The 16709-nt window shown below is 27.0% G+C and overlaps 2 protein-coding genes across 5 annotated transcripts; both read left to right on the forward strand.

Annotated features, from left to right (window-relative positions):
• The first annotated feature begins 137 nt into the window (after positions 1-137).
• On the forward strand, positions 138-12879 carry LOC107165384 (ciliary microtubule inner protein 2B). Of its 4 annotated transcripts, XM_089229726.1 has the most exons (5): positions 138-3800; positions 7085-7185; positions 7472-7822; positions 7987-8149; positions 9295-9725. In XM_089229726.1, the coding sequence occupies exons 3-5, from the start codon at positions 7503-7505 to the stop codon at positions 9529-9531; spliced, it is 720 nt and encodes a 239-aa protein (XP_089085852.1). In that variant the 5' UTR covers positions 138-3800; positions 7085-7185; positions 7472-7502; the 3' UTR covers positions 9532-9725. The 4 variants fall into 4 exon arrangements, with proteins under 4 accessions (XP_089085852.1, XP_089085854.1, XP_089085851.1 ...); XM_089229728.1 differs by lacking the exons at positions 7085-7185; positions 9295-9725 and adding an exon at positions 12590-12879; XM_089229725.1 differs by lacking the exon at positions 7085-7185 and having other exon boundaries at positions 9295-9724.
• On the forward strand, positions 12712-14018 carry eEF1beta (elongation factor 1-beta). The gene is made up of 4 exons (XM_015513596.2): positions 12712-12900; positions 12988-13216; positions 13530-13719; positions 13792-14018. The coding sequence occupies exons 1-4, from the start codon at positions 12821-12823 to the stop codon at positions 13944-13946; spliced, it is 654 nt and encodes a 217-aa protein (XP_015369082.2). The 5' UTR covers positions 12712-12820; the 3' UTR covers positions 13947-14018.
• The last annotated feature ends 2691 nt before the right edge of the window (positions 14019-16709 follow it).

Below are 16709 nucleotides of genomic sequence, written 5' to 3' on the forward strand. Positions count from 1 at the left end.
CCTTTTTACCTACCCATAAATAATTATAATATATATAGTTTTTCATTATTATTTATTTTATTATATTTTTAACTCATTTTTTAATAGTTAATAATCTACTTACTTCAAATTTGATATTTTGTTTGTATGCAAATTAAACTACCTTGGTTAATTTAAGTAACCAATATTGTATTAATCTCCATCAAATTTGCATACTAAACTCTTAGATAAAATTATCGTTTTTTTTTTTTTTTAATTTAATAAGCGGTTTAATTTCAATTTCAACATTCGGTTTTAGTACTCATCATTGATTTTAATTTGTATGTTAATTTAATAGCCTAAAATGTTAAACATTTTTATTTTACCACAGATATTCTAAACTGTTACCATTGCTGTGATAATTGTAAATGGTACATCTACTAACAAACAATGGGTCTGTTATTCAAATTTTAAACATAAATCAGTTTAATATAAAATTGATTTTCTACAATTTTTCGACAATACATTTAGCTAAAACAATATTGAATATTTTAATACTTTTAACATGCTAAACAACAAATAAAATTATGTTTTATTAATTAAACTATAAGTTTTAAATGGTTTTAAAAATTGATTTAATTCAATTGAATTATTAATTATTTCAATTAACTATTATTATTATTATTATTTTTTTTTTTTTTTTTGTACTGAAACATCCTATTTTGTTAAGTTGTTTGTTATGAAATTTGAAAAACTCAGTATTCAATTTGCAGTAATGTAATGCACAATGCATATGTTACAAGAAATTATTAAGGCGGTATTCCTTATTGTACTATGTTTACTCGGTCAATAAATGGAAAAGAAGTTTTCCCATACTTTATCGAGTATTGTGTCATTTGTATGTGATAAAAGTAGGTAATGTGCCAACTTATATTTTAATAAATTTTGTATGTTCAAATTTACCATTTCTATACTCTTATAGTCTTATAATTAGCATAAATAACATTTAATTCTAGTGTTACTGAGATTTTATTAATAATTTAATTGGGTATTTTATTAACAATTATACTTATATTTTGTGTGTGTATATATATATATAAATTTAGATAAATGTATACACTTTTATACATTTTTTTAAATTGTATATCAGAAGTAAATTTGAAGGCCAAAAGTGAGTTGTTAAGTTATTACGTGACAAACATCACAAAGTATAAGTAATTATTGATTTTTTAAAGCTTAGTATTATAATAATACTACTGTACTACTATTTAATAATTAAGAGGACGTAACACTGGTGTTTATGGTTTGAGTCTTATGAGTGTGTAACGTGGTAAGTGTAATATGCTCAGCAGATCACATGTAACTTTGTTGGTAAAAACATTACCTGTCTTGTATCAGAGTTTTCTACGATAATTCAGTTTTTAAGTGAGTTATAACGTTATAAGCATTTTTAATTCTTGCTGTATTTTATTCCTAAAATTTGCTAAAAAATTGAACTATCGTAGAATACCCACATACAAGCACAGATAATGTGCTTATCATCATGTTTCATAATAGGGCGATACACTCCAATTTTTAATTAACGAAGCTACACGTAATCTGTAAAAAAAAATTCTGTTACGCACTTAAAGGATGGAGAACAGATTCCAGTCTTGTGTCCTCTCTTAAGTGTTATTATAATATGGAAACAATTTTATGTTCTAATTGTGTCTTGTTATGATTGCTTATTTTGAGTTTTGAGATGTACAAATATGTAACGCTTAATCTATATTTTCATTGATTTTATTCAACTGCTACTTTGTCTTCATCTTTTTATTAATATTTATGTTTATATTAAGAGGGCGCAACACCCGTTTTTGTTGTCTCTGTCTTACAAACGCGCGTAACATATTGCAAATTTACGCACAGCAGTTTACGTTTTACTCCTTTAGTTTAACAATTAGATTGAATAAACCTCTGATGATACTTGATGGTAAGAACATTATCTCAGGTGTTTGTTGGAAATATTTTTACGATAATTCAGTTTTTAAGTGAGTTATGCGCGAATAAAAATGCTCTTAAAAACTGAATTATCATATAAATTATAAATACTTGCAACAAAAACTCAAGATAATGTTCTTACCATCAAGTTTCATCATAGGTCTATTCAATCTAATTGTGAAGCTAACGGAGTAAAACGTGTACTGCTGAGGTTAATTTGACATGTTACGTGTTTGTAAGATCTAGACAACAAATATAGGTGTTGCGCCCTCTTGAAAGGCACAGTAAACATGGAATTTACACCAACGCCATACTAGTAACCGAGTAAGATACAATAATTTAGTAAAACAAATTAATAATACAACCGTCAATGATACAGCATTTTTAACTGATGTACAGACGATAAGATGAGTTGAGTTTAATATAAAAAAAAGTACCTTACAATAGTTCAATTCACAGTATTCACACTAATTATTAATTTTGAAGTAGGTACAGTATGATTCTAATTTTAACTTTTTGGATTCATATCACAAATGTTGCATTTAACAGTAGAAAAAATATGAGTGTAAAAGACAAAAATATTTATAAATGTATACGCAGTATTCTTTAGGATATATATTTTTGTTTATTTTTTTTTACAATTCATGGCGTTTAGTACTATATGACTAGTCAAGAGGTAGTAAACTAGTAAGTGTTCTGAGCATGCTGTGAGGAGGGTAGTTATGGCGGTAAGAGGTTATGTGACTGGGGATAACGAAGGGTTGTGAATTGGGTTAGATGGAACTCTTAAGCAGACTCTTTCAAGGTGGTTTGAAGCATACCAAGACCCATTCATTGAATGTTAAAAAGTGGATCTTTGGTCAGCTTCGAGGCGACGTGTAATGGAGAATTGAACTTGAGGCACGGATGAAGAATAAGTCTAGCTGTACGATTGGACTGTTGAGCATGAAAATCAGCATAATATGCTAAACCATAATTCTGTACTCGTCCAAGGCAAAGTTGGTCTTTCGGAAGAAAATGGTACCAAACGGCAAACAACCACACAGAATATTTTTAGAAGAAATGAAAAGTATGGGAAACGGGCGGATTTTAAATTTCTGATGTTAATTTATTACGATTAATGAATCAAACCTTTATCAACGCCAAATTTGATGTTAAAAAAAAAAAAGAGGAATATAATATCTTGAGGACTTTAACAGTGGAAGCGTGAAATCATTTTTAAAAAAAAACGGGACAAATGTATAAAACGGGCACGCAAAAACCAAATTTTGATTTATTTAAATCATTTCTCTGAGCAGTGAGATAAGTACCCTTAATATTAAGTAGCTAAATGTTGCTCCATAATTCCACACTAGTACTAGTTTGGTGAAACAAATAACAATGCAATGAGCCAATGAGTCTTCCGAGATCATTGATCTTTGTAAAAAGTAATGCGCCGCGAGTCATGACACTGGTCTGCCAGATGTTCGTTATGAGGACGTGGTACGTTGGCAATGCTTTTATCACCAATAACACCAACTTAAATAAGCTAGAATGCAGCAGCCTGCTGTTGATATAATAATTCTAAATATGTTACCACCATGATTTAAGATAATTATCTTAAATCGTGGTTTCCAGTTTACCACCAAAAACGTTTGCTTAGATTTCGCCAAATTACTAATTAGAAGCAGTTAGCATAATTTTTTATGACCGTTTTAAAGTTGAATTTCTTCAAAATTGCGTACATACTACATTATTTAATAGTAATAGTAGCTTTCATAAAGTTTTTAATAGGCGTGGCAAAAGTTGGATAATCTAAACAAAGTTCTGCATATGGTTTTTATTCACGATTTATAAAAAAAAATTGTAGTGCAAATTTTGAGGTAATTGAATATTCCTGCGTAAAATAACTATATTTTTCATTAAATTTAGTTTTTTCTTTTGTTAAATTCCACTGTTCCTTATAAATCATCATAATGTTCTACACCAATTCAAAATATTTAGAAATACTAAGCTGTAGATATCTAAAATGTTCATTTTTTTAGCTGTTAAATTGTTAAGACTTAATCAAAAAGTCTGAAATTATAATACAAAGTTCCTCATAAGTTTTATTATAGCTAGAGGAATTTTTTCAATAATCATTTGAATTAAATTAGATATTTATATTAAGTATAACAATTTTTGTAATTCAAATATTTATTATTCGTGAGGACATGAAACATTTCTGTATACTATGTTTTATATGTATTTAATAATTATTATTTATATTTATAATACATATCTAATACTTTATCGTAACAATAAGATAAATGTATTAATTAAAAATTAACCATATTAGTCATGGCTATTACCTTTTTATAGCCTTATATAGGTATCATAAACCTCTTCATACCGTTCTACGATAAATCTGTATTGACTCAAAAGTTATAAAGCAATAAAAATAGTTATTTTTTAATTGCGAAATTATTGCAATTAAAAGTTGCGGTAATACACCTATAAATACTATCAGTGTATGAATTGAGTGTTCAATATTCTGTAAGTAATGTTTAGCAAGGTATTGGAAATTATATGCAATATTTATCTAAAATTGATCGGTAATCACTTATTAATATACATGATGAACTTATTCAGGATTTACAATGTTCAAAATGTAAAAACATAAGTAAAGATAGCAGGATTGCCAGGATTACATGCTTCACATGTATATTTAAAAAATATATTAACAACATATTCAAATACGCAGTGGCGTCGAAAACCATGTTCTGGAAATTTCCTGACCTCAATTTAAATAACGTCCCTGGTAGGTTACCTACATTTTATTTAATCAGAACTTTATTCTAAGTAAATATATATTAGCTACTTCTATATTAAATAATTAGTTTATTAATTCTTGAAAACGTCCGACCACATTTTAGAAACTTCTATTCCACGTTACAGACTTACATATAAATCTATAGACAACTACAGCTTGAATAATAATTAGGTACACTTTAATAACCTACAACAAATGTACTATAGTTATTAAATTTAAAAGTTGGTAATAATAAAATAAAAGACAGCGCACAGAGCTTTTTTTAAACATATTTCTAAGATTCTGAGCTAAGCAATGAATGTTACACTATTAATTTTACAATGATGTATGATATTTTTTTTGTAACTATTGTACATATCAATATAGACGCAACTTCAATAAACAAAACTAAGGGTGCTTAAGCTATGCATTTTCTTATTTTATTTATTTATTTATTTTTTTGGTAAGAAGTTTTTGATACATAAACATAAACATTATTTAAGGGTTTTAATTTTAAAATGGGGGGGGGGGTGCTATAATAGGCCTCTTTTTGCACCTATGCATGTCAAGCATTCAAAAACTTCTTCAATTTTCAAATTCAATAAATATCTGGTTAGAAAGTGAATCTGGTTTAACTAGTCGACATTTCAAATTTGTATTATGTTTGATACATTCACATGATTTTCTTATTTTCTTGTAATTCAAAAACGAATAACCATCAATATTAATTTATACATCATTTATTAATTTATATTTTTACCGCATGTTTATACTAACATTTTCTATACACAACATAATTTTTAAAATATTTTAGCTCTTTTTGAGCAATTTATTGTCATTTAAAATTTTTTTTTCTATAAATATAAATATCGATAAAAATGTTCCTCTTATCTTTTAAATTTAAATATCTAATACAGGGTCTCTCATAAGTTTCATTAATATTTATGAATATTTTATGAATAATCATCAGCTAAGCAGCTTCAAAATATTTTAAATACACGGACATGATTTATTTTTAAAAATATCTGAAGTTAATTAATGATAAAGATTTGCAAACTATTTTTTAAACTAAGGATTGAAAATGTAAAATATATAAAACAGTTTTTAAATAAATATATCTAGTTAAAATTTTAAATTGATACTTTTAAGTATTTACCAATCTACAATAAAAAACCTATTTTTGGATAAATAACTTTAATACAATTTTAAGATTAATAAGTAAGCATTTTATACATTTTATTAACTGAATATTTTCTTACATTATTATTGCCTATAGTTACAATTCATATTGTATCCTTAATAATAATTATAAAATATTAGCAAATATCAGTTTTTAATCATTGTATTATTAATATCAAATTTTAATAACTTAATAACTAGGTTTATATTTATTGCCATTAATTAAAAATACAGTGAAACCTGTATGTAACAGACAGTCGCGGGACCAAAATAATTGTCCGTAATAGGCAGGTGTCTGTTGTTGACAGGTTTCAATGTTTTAAAAATTACAATTTGTACGTACATTTGTATTGTTTTTTATTTTATAATATGTATTAGGTATAATCTGTATTAATATGTATTATATATTATACACATATATTATAAATTTAATTTTAATTATTATTTTTATATTACATGTAAATGACACATTGCATATAAATTTATTAATTATTTCTTAAAAAATGATTCTATTGATGTTTGTTTTTTTCCAACTCGTGTTGGATAATTATGGATTATGTATATATGGATAATGTAATTGGTCGTAATCCGTGTTTTCACTTAATGTCCTAATTGCGTTTCTTATCAACGTAGTATGTATGTATTTTTGTCCGTTATGAAATTGTCGAGTAAAATATTAGTGTCCGTATCCGTAATAGAAGGAGTCCGTTATAGACAGGTCGAAATACATTAGAATGCCTATCTTTTGGCCGGGACCTGGTCATTTTGTCCGTTAAGAGAGGTGTCCGTTATATACAGGTGTCCGTTAAGTCATGTTTCACTGTACTTTAAAAAAGTTCTATAGTATTAATAATACATTGATACTAGTATTTATAATCAATGATACTATACAACAAAAATATTTCTTTAAAAAAAAACTTATTCATGTACATAAAATTATCAATATAATGTCCCACTCAATATTGCCCATGTCAAAGATTTGTTTATTTTATAATTATACATTTATATACATATAAAAAAGTGCATATATAATATTTCCACTAATAATATCTATGGATATGTATAATATAATGTATGTCTACTCAATAAATGGCAAATTGGCAACTAATAATACAAATGTATATATATTTTTTTTTTTTTTTCATGAACCTCAATTAAGTAATTCATGTGTTAATACAACTCTATATCTTGTTCTAGTACACATGCCTATAGGGGTTGAAGCTAATGCACTACAAGCCTTAGAGAATCTATTAATGTAACTTTTATCGAAAATGGTCCAGTAGTTGTTGAGTCTCTAGGTAACAAACAGACAGACATCACTTATTTATTGTATAGATAATAATTTATTTAAATAAAAATATAGTTATATAGTTTAATAAATAATATTTCATTATATAGTACAGTATTCATTCAAATAATTCTTTGCATAATTTCAGACATAACATGTGATTTACGTCATAATTTATAATATCTTAGATTCTGGTATAAAATTATAGGACATACAATATTTAGAGTTGCCATGGTTTAATAACATATGCCTACCTAATTATTATATTTTGATTAATTTATATATTTGGTATTTAGTTGACAATTTTCATTACTTGACATAACCGATATGAAGAATTTCCAAGATATTTTACCACCTCAACCACACCATTTGACCGGATACACTGGATTTGTTCCGGGCTACATAACTGCCTGCGGTCAGGGTTATGGGAAATTAACGCATAATCTATTATATAAGACAAATAATCGGTCTGGTGTACCAGTACTCAGTGACATTAACAGCCTACACGACGATAGGACTTGTACTGTTGAAGAAGCAGACTCCTTAAATAAGCGATGTGCAGACAATTTAAATTGCAAATATACTACAGATATCATACCAGGTTATGCGGGATATGTGCCACAATACATCTACCTATGTGGGAAAAAGTATACATATCTATTTAAAAAAAATATAAATTAATGTTTCCTAATATATTAACATTCCTAGATTTATTAAAACAAGTCCTAATAATTGTTATACATTTTTTTTTTTTTTAATAAAAATGATTCGGTACCTACACTTGGTATTTAACATGTCTATTGTTGGTTAGGTATACTTCAGATGCAACTCAAGGAATTAATAATTTTATGAAAATACAAAATTCGTGTTCATGTCCACAATGTGAAGAAAAAAAAGGACGTTCTATGAAATCGGATAAGAAAAATATTGATAATGTGTCTGACGTTAATAAAAATACAAATCCTATCGAAAAGGTAAAGCCTGTTAAAAATGTTATTTGATATAATATTATAATATATATATATATATATATATTATATACACATATGTATTATACAGGCACGTATCTAGGATTACACAATTAGGGTGGCCTTAATTATAGCCAAGAGTATATTTATATTTTTTACAACACAATTTTATTTTCTTGCTGATACATATTTATTGTGTTTGGTACTATTTAAGTTCTGATTTTAGTAGTTCTGAATCCAAATTATAATGTTGTGCTAAAATCTTTAGGTCGTAGGTCATCGTGTAGCTCTTAAATTTGAGACATTTCTCGGAAATAGATAATCAATAGTATAGCTACAATAAGGTAGGTACTGGAGTTGTATAGAAAAATGGTTTTTCTAACTCATTAATAATTTTTTTAATGACAATATTATCACTTTTTAATATAACTTGTTAAAATATATGCGTGTGTCCTATTTTTACACGATGAATTCGAAAATTAGGTATCTATGAATGATATTATATACCTTAACTCCGAATTCTGATATCTGACCATGCTGTTCGACATCCTACATCTATATTTCTTTCCAAATTATGTTTCTGTGTTTAATATTTATTAAAGTTTAGAAAGGTAGTTTGTTTTTTAATTAATCAAAACAAAAACTTAATTGTAATGTTATTGAATTTTGTGTAGTAAAATCTAAACATTGTGTTTTTTAATAAGCTCGTTTAAAAAACAAATCTGTTTGAATTTGATGTAATATATTATTTTATAAGATAATTTTGTTAAAAATCGATTTTTATGCGTTATGCCAACATTTGTATAGTACCATAAAAAGGAAAAACATTTTTTTATTTGTATATAATAAAACCATTGGGATTTATTGTAAAAATACAAGTAATTTGTATTTTAACCAGGAAAACAAATGCTTTTTAAATTGTTTTATTTTTTGCTTTTGATCATTTAAAGCTATAAACATTTTGTGTTTTTTTCATTAAATCAATAGATTATGTATTTATGTAGTTTCAATTAAGATTATCTAAATTTTCATTAGTTTATTACTTTCATACTTATTTTGTAAAATACACAATCATTTTAAATGGTTATTCGTTAACCATTAATAAGTTTTATTTTTATTTTTGGATAAAAGACTATTAAAATATTTTATAGGACTTTGAAGCAGAACAATTATTTAAGGAAAAGTACACACCAACCGTGCCGATTCCACCTACCGATACGACTTATTTTTTGGAGAACGGAAATCATCACAAAAAATTTATGGCTGGTTATGCAGGACATGTACCAAATTTATTATTTGAGGTTGGACATTCATATACTCCTGCCACAAAAGATGCGCTAAACATATTTACAGACCAGTATAAAAAACACAAATCAACACTTTATTAAACAATTATCTTTTTTTTATAAATTCCAAGGTCTACCTTTTTATTCCGTTATAATATACAAAAGTACAAATTATTTGTATTTTGGATAAAACCAAAACTGTTATTTAAAAGAATGTTTGATTTTGGATAAAAGACTATTAAAATATTTTATAAGACTTTTAATGTGAACAATAAAAAAAATAAATACTATTATAACATAAAATGTATATAAAATATTAATAAAACATTAATTTATTGATACAAAATAAAAGTGTAAAATTCAATGCTTACATAAAAATGTGTTTTTAAGTGAACTCTCAATAATCTGTAAATAGCATTTATAATTATATAATATATATTTTAGCGCATCTTTTGTTGCAGGAGTACCTATATGTCTGACCAAACTCTAATATAGTAAAACCTCGGTAATCCGACAAATGTCAGACCAAGGTGCTGCCGGATTAGGGGGGGTTCACTTAAAAACGCATTTGAAGAATGTATTGTATTCACTATTCAACTCCACCTTTAAATGTTCAAGATCTCAAAAATGCTTAGTAGAACTTAAAAAGGAACAGATATTAACAGCTAGTAGCTACTCAAAGAGAAGTGATTTGTCGATGTCAATCATGCATTGAGAATGATGGGCTAAATTTTGAACAATTTATTAGATAGTTATTGGAAATTTGTTTATCAAAATAAATAATAGAAATTATTAAAATTATAAAAATTGTGTTAATTAGTTTAATCTTTTCTTAGTAAGTTAACTAACATTTATTACGTCTAATTGAGTTCAATTAATTCCTCAAAATTAAATTTAAATGATTAACTAATGTCTGCATTATTGCATCACATGCATGCTTTCTTTGAGTAGCTACTAGCTGTTAATATCTGTTCCTTTTTAAGTTCTACTAAGCATTTTTGAGATCTTGAACATTTAAAGGTGGAGTTGAATAGTGAATACAATACATTCTTCAAATGCGTTTTTAAGTGAACCCCCCCTAATCCGGCAGCACCTTGGTCTGACATTTGTCGGATTACCGAGGTTTTACTATATTAGAGTTTGGTCAGACATATAGGTACTCCTGCAACAAAAGATGCGCTAAAATATATATTATATAATTATAAATGCTATTTACAGATTATTGAGAGTTCACTTAAAAACACATTTTTATGTAAGCATTGAATTTTACACTTTTATTTTGTATCAATAAATTAATGTTTTATTAATATTTTATATACATTTTATGTTATAATAGTATTTATTTTTTTTATTGTTCACATTAAAAGTCTTATAAAATATTTTAATAGTCTTTTATCCAAAAATAAAAATAAAACTTATTAATGGTTAACGAATAACCTTTTAAAATGATTGTGTATTTTACAAAATAAGTATGAAAGTAATAAACTAATGAAAATGTAGATAATCTTAATTGAAACTACATAAATACATAATCTATTGATTTAATGAAAAAAACACAAAATGTTTATAGCTTTAAATGATCAAAAGCAAAAAATAAAACAATTTAAAAAGCATTTGTTTTCCTGGTTAAAATACAAATTACTTGTATTTTTACAATAAATCCCAATGGTTTTATTATATACAAATAAAAAAATGTTTTTCCTTTTTATGGTACTATACAAATGTTGGCATAACGCATAAAAATCGATTTTTAACAAAATTATCTTATAAAATAATATATTACATCAAATTCAAACAGATTTGTGTTTTAAACGAGCTTATTAAAAAACACAATGTTTAGATTTTACTACACAAAATTCAATAACATTACAATTAAGTTTTTGTTTTGATTAATTAAAAAACAAACTACCTTTCTAAACTTTAATAAATATTAAACACAGAAACATAATTTGGAAAGAAATATAGATGTAGGATGTTACCTACAACTCGATTTGTTATTTTTATCAACTTTAGATGAGTATAGTTAATTTGTTTGGTGCCTACAATAATAACTTTATAATAGGTCAATGTATATTATAATATTATAACTTTATAATATTTTAATTTTGAAGCGAGTTATAAGTATTTTAATAAGAACAAAAAAATTACAAATTTAGAATACTTATAAGTCGCTTCAAAATTAAAATATTATAAAAAGCCCATGAGGTTGTCTAAATAACAATCTTATCTTTAAATTTTATAAGAGGTCGATTCTCTCTCATTCTTAAAATAACGGAGTTAAACGTGATCTGCCGAGCGTAAGACGTGCGTAACATTTACTATGTTATGGCTGTTATGCACACTTAAAATAAGACGGAGACAACACACGTGGGTGAGACTGCCTCTTAATCCGATGTCACTGGACAGAATTATTTAGAGTTACCTTTAAAAGAAATCACACTTTATATTATGTTACGGTTAAAGTACGAATATCGGTTAAACCATGACAAAATATTTTGTCATGGGTAAAACCTCGGATTTACCGGTAAATCCTAGTTTTCGCCGACTGCGGCGACTACTGTTGGTAAATGTCCGAAATTCGGACTTTTACAAACGAGATTTGGTAAATCTTAAGATAAACATTCAGTGTTAGCAAAAGTCAAAACATTTTACCAAAGTTATTAATTATTATTATTATTATTATTTAAGTAGCTATACTAACATCAATGACTAATATTATATTAAATACACCCATAATCACATTTATATTATTGTAATATATTATGACAACTAAACTGCGATCGGCTTTTATCTTTATTATCATAATTATTATACCTGTCCGAATTTCGGACATTTACCAACAATAATCGGCGAGCGAAACATAGACATATTAATAAATATTATTAATATGTCAATGGAGGGAAACCTAGGATTTACCGGTATTCGTACTTTTACCGTAACATACTAACATAATAGACGTATATATATATTATATAATATATTTTACTGGATAATTTAATTTAAAATAAAATATATGCCAATATTTTTTATAATAACATAAAAATATAAAATGTTTTAATCTATGCTAATATTGCTAATACTAACACTAGGCGGTCCGCACTCCGCAATATAAATTTGTCGTGGCCAAATTCATAGGCTCAATTATATTTTATTATTTTAGAACAAATGTCTCTTAGAAAAATGGGTTTTTGGAACAAAATGTGATACTCCATCTTTTATTCCTTATCAATGGCTAACGTTGGCGACTTGGTATTTTGCGATAATCTTTTCTTTCTTTTCCTACTTGAAACTTGTAACGTGTTGAGTTCTGATTTTCAAAAAAACTCGTAAATTCCGAAATAATAAATACTTCGGACAGACGTAGCACGTTAGGAAAAACATCAAACACACTATGGCTGTCATAGATTTTCAAACTGCGCCAGGCGTGGAATTCCTCGAAAAATACTTAAGCAAGAAAAGTTACATCGTTGGGTAAGCGGCTAACCTAAAAACCATACGTACTTACCCGGTGTACCTACTTAAGTGTACTTATATTATTTTCGGGTATACACGTTTCAGATACGAACCATCTACGGCTGACGTTGACACTTATAATGCAGTTAAAGCGCCCCAGGCCAACACGCCTAATTTGCTCAGGTGGTACAATCACATCAAGTCGTTTACCGACAAAGAGCGCACTCAGTTCCCAAAAAAGAAATCTGACTTTTCAGCGGCTCCGGCAAGTGCACCAAAACCTGCAGATGATGATGATGATGATGTAGATCTTTTCGGTTCTGACGATGAAGATGTATGTTTTGCATTTTTTTTTTATTACATAAATATATATTCTAATATTTATTTACCTATTTCATTACTAACATTTTGATTTAAATGCGCATTAATTTATCGTTTTATTGTGTAGGTCTGATACAGCCCTAATTTTTAAAATAATAGTCTTACAATGCACATATCTCTTGTATGCCTCTCGTTCAATTAAATTTTAGTACCATTCCATAGTTTGCCTTGAATTTTAATGATAATTATTTTCCTTAGGAATAAGTTTATAATAATGATATAATTAGTATTTGGTATTTAATTTTTGTTGATAATGTATTTTCTAGGATGAAGAAAAAGAACGTATCAAACAAGAAAGGGTAAAGGCTTATACTGAAAAGAAAGCCAATAAAAAAGTAATCATCGCCAAAAGTAGCATTGTACTTGATGTGAAACCGTGGGATGATGAAACCGATATGAAAGAATTAGAAAAACAAGTCCGAACCATCAACATGGATGGTTTAGTATGGGGAGCTTGTAAGTATATTATAGCACATATTTTCTGAAATTTATAATTGTTATAATATTGTTAATATTTTTATATTTTAGCCAAATTAGTTGAGATTGCTTTTGGTATCAAGAAACTCCAAATTATGTGTGTTGTAGAAGATGATAAAGTATCTGTCGACGCTCTTACCGAGACCATTCAAGAATTTGAAGATTTTGTTCAATCTGTGGACATTGCTGCATTCAACAAAATTTAAGATCTTTTTAATTCTTAGATATTTGTCAATTTACTGAATAAACATGAAAATATAAAGCCAATTAATTTTTAACTTATGGTAATAATATTTTTATTTTATTTGTTCAAAAATTATAATTTATATTTGCTATATAATAATAATAACTGTGGTATTGTTATCAACAGTTGTTATTAAATAATCTTCTGTTAGAAAGCCATTAAATGCACAAATCCAAATTCAAATGATTAACTAAGAGCTTATGTAATAAACTATAGACTGAAAGTATTATACTCTTAGTTCATTTTTCTATTCTAAAAGTTTGAAAGTTGTTTTTTATAAATTCATTAATTTATTGACTGAGGATGATACAAAAAAGTAATAGTTCTAACACTACTGAAGTACTGGTCGGTATAAGATATTCTTCAAATGCGATTTGAATTATGCATACTTCATATCGCAAGGTGAATCTACTGTTGAAATAATTAAATACTATTTATATTCAAAATTCAAAATACAAACAATCAAAGTAAATCATATAATATACACTACGGCTAGTTGTACAGCTCGTAGGTATTTATATAATTTTGTCCAAAATATTCTGTCATACTTTTTAAAAACCGAACAGAATGAATGTTCAATTTCACTATTTTTCAGCTAATTGCGTATTATAGCACTTGTTTTAAATTTTGTTTAGGTCATACAGCGTATATTTCAATGTATACAAGGTGAGGTACCGTGGTGCATGTTGTTTGCGGATGATGTAGTGTTGGTTGGAGAGAGTGGAGGAGTTGAACTATAGACAGGAAGAATGGAGGGAAGCACTTGAGAGTAGTGTTAAAAATTAGTTGAAGTAAAACAGTGTGATATTAGGAACAAAAATTCCCTGGAAAAAAAAGTCTCCAAATTAATATTTGATTTAAATTCAGTCTTTTATCATATTATAGGTATATTTATAATTTATATAAATAGGTACAAAATAATATAATAATTAATAATATGACATCTTAAACATCTATAAAAATATTATTTAAAAAATATAAAAATGTATTTATTCAGATATAAAAGATATGTAAAATATGTCGTATAAATATAAAACAAATATAGGTACATGTTAAATTTATTGAAAATAATATAATAATAGTATAATTCATAATGTAATATATTTCAATCTAAAATATGTGGTCTAATGTTATTTAAAAAATATAAAAATGCATTTATTTATATTAAATTTTTAATTATTTTACGATAGGACATTATATCTAAATAAATACATTTTTATATTTTTTAAATAACATTACCTATAGATGTATAAGATATTATATTATTTTGTTCCTATGTTAATTATCTTCAACAAAACATGTATGTAACCCATGGGCTATAATGTAACTATTTATATAAATTATAAATATACCTATATGATAAAAGACTGGATTTAAATCAAATATTAATTTTGGAAACTTTTTTTCCGTTTACCAAACAGTGTAGGTTTAATCTTGGAGATAGAGTCCAAAGAGTAAATCAGAATAGGCATGTAGTGAATATGGTGGGCGAGGTAGTGACAAAGTTGATAGTTTCAAGTACTTAGGATCCGTATTACTAAAGAATGGCGGTTTATACGAAGATATTATGCATATGATTAAGTGTGGATGAAGTGACAGAAGCATCTAGTGTTTTATGCGATAGAAGAATCACAATTTGGTTGAAATGTAAATTTTATAAGGTAGTAGAGTAAGGTCGATGTATGGATCGGAATGTTGGACTATAGATAAGACAATGGAGCGGAAAATGATAGTTGCGGAGATGAGAACGTTAAGGTGGATGAATGGAGTGACGAGAGAGGACAAAACAAGAAATGAGTATACAAGATGAGGTAGTACAGTAGTGGCTCCAATAGTTGACAAATTGCGTGAGAATAGGCTGAGATAGTGAGATGGCTAAGACATGTTTTAAGAAGAGAAAAATCTGAGGCAATTTCAGTGACAAAGAACATGAGTGTAGATGGAAAAAGAGGAAGAGGAAGATCGAAAAAGAGATGGAAGTAATTGAGCGCGATAAGAGAATGACTGGTGTCTGTGAGGAGGATGCTAAGGATCGCAGTAAGTGGAAATTAATGACCAGAGCGGCCGACTCCAAATAGTTGGGAGAGAATGCAAAGGAAAAGAAGATAGGGCCTATTTAAGTTATTTTTAGTGCTATAAAATGTGAGTCCTAATAATTAACTGTAACGTCTGTAACGTAATGTAATTCTATTGTTTAATTATTATTTGACGTATCGATCAATCGAAATATTTGAATATGATATATTTTTAAATTACTTAAGACCTACTTTCAAACATGATTAAAAATTCAAACTATTGTTTGATGATTTTTTTTTATAATCTTATAAGTATTGTATATTTGTGTCTATAAAGTAAAAAATAGTGATTATCATCCAAATATTCAAAAAAACGTAACATTTTATTTCGGGGATTTAATTTTCACAGAATTATTCATAATGCGGTAAAATAAAACAAAATATTATTAAAAAACATTTGTTCGATCGTTTTCACGTAATTACGAGCATTAGCCATTAATACTCATGACTTTATGAGTAGCCTGTGGGCCGGGGGGGTGTGGATTTTTGATAATTGATACAAAACCCGAATCGGTCAAATCCAATTTAGTGTTGAATTAGTGCCAACGTGCCAAGCTGACACGACACGACGTCATGATAATACTATTTTTATTTTTTAATATTTATTCGATAACCGGATAACCTCAAAATCTTATCAAAGGCGTCAGGCT

Source organism: Diuraphis noxia, unplaced genomic scaffold (genome assembly GCF_037042655.1).
Source record: "Diuraphis noxia isolate RWA-SAM2 unplaced genomic scaffold, SU_Dnox_SAM2 contig0005, whole genome shotgun sequence".
Classification (NCBI taxonomy): domain Eukaryota; kingdom Metazoa; phylum Arthropoda; class Insecta; order Hemiptera; family Aphididae; genus Diuraphis; species Diuraphis noxia.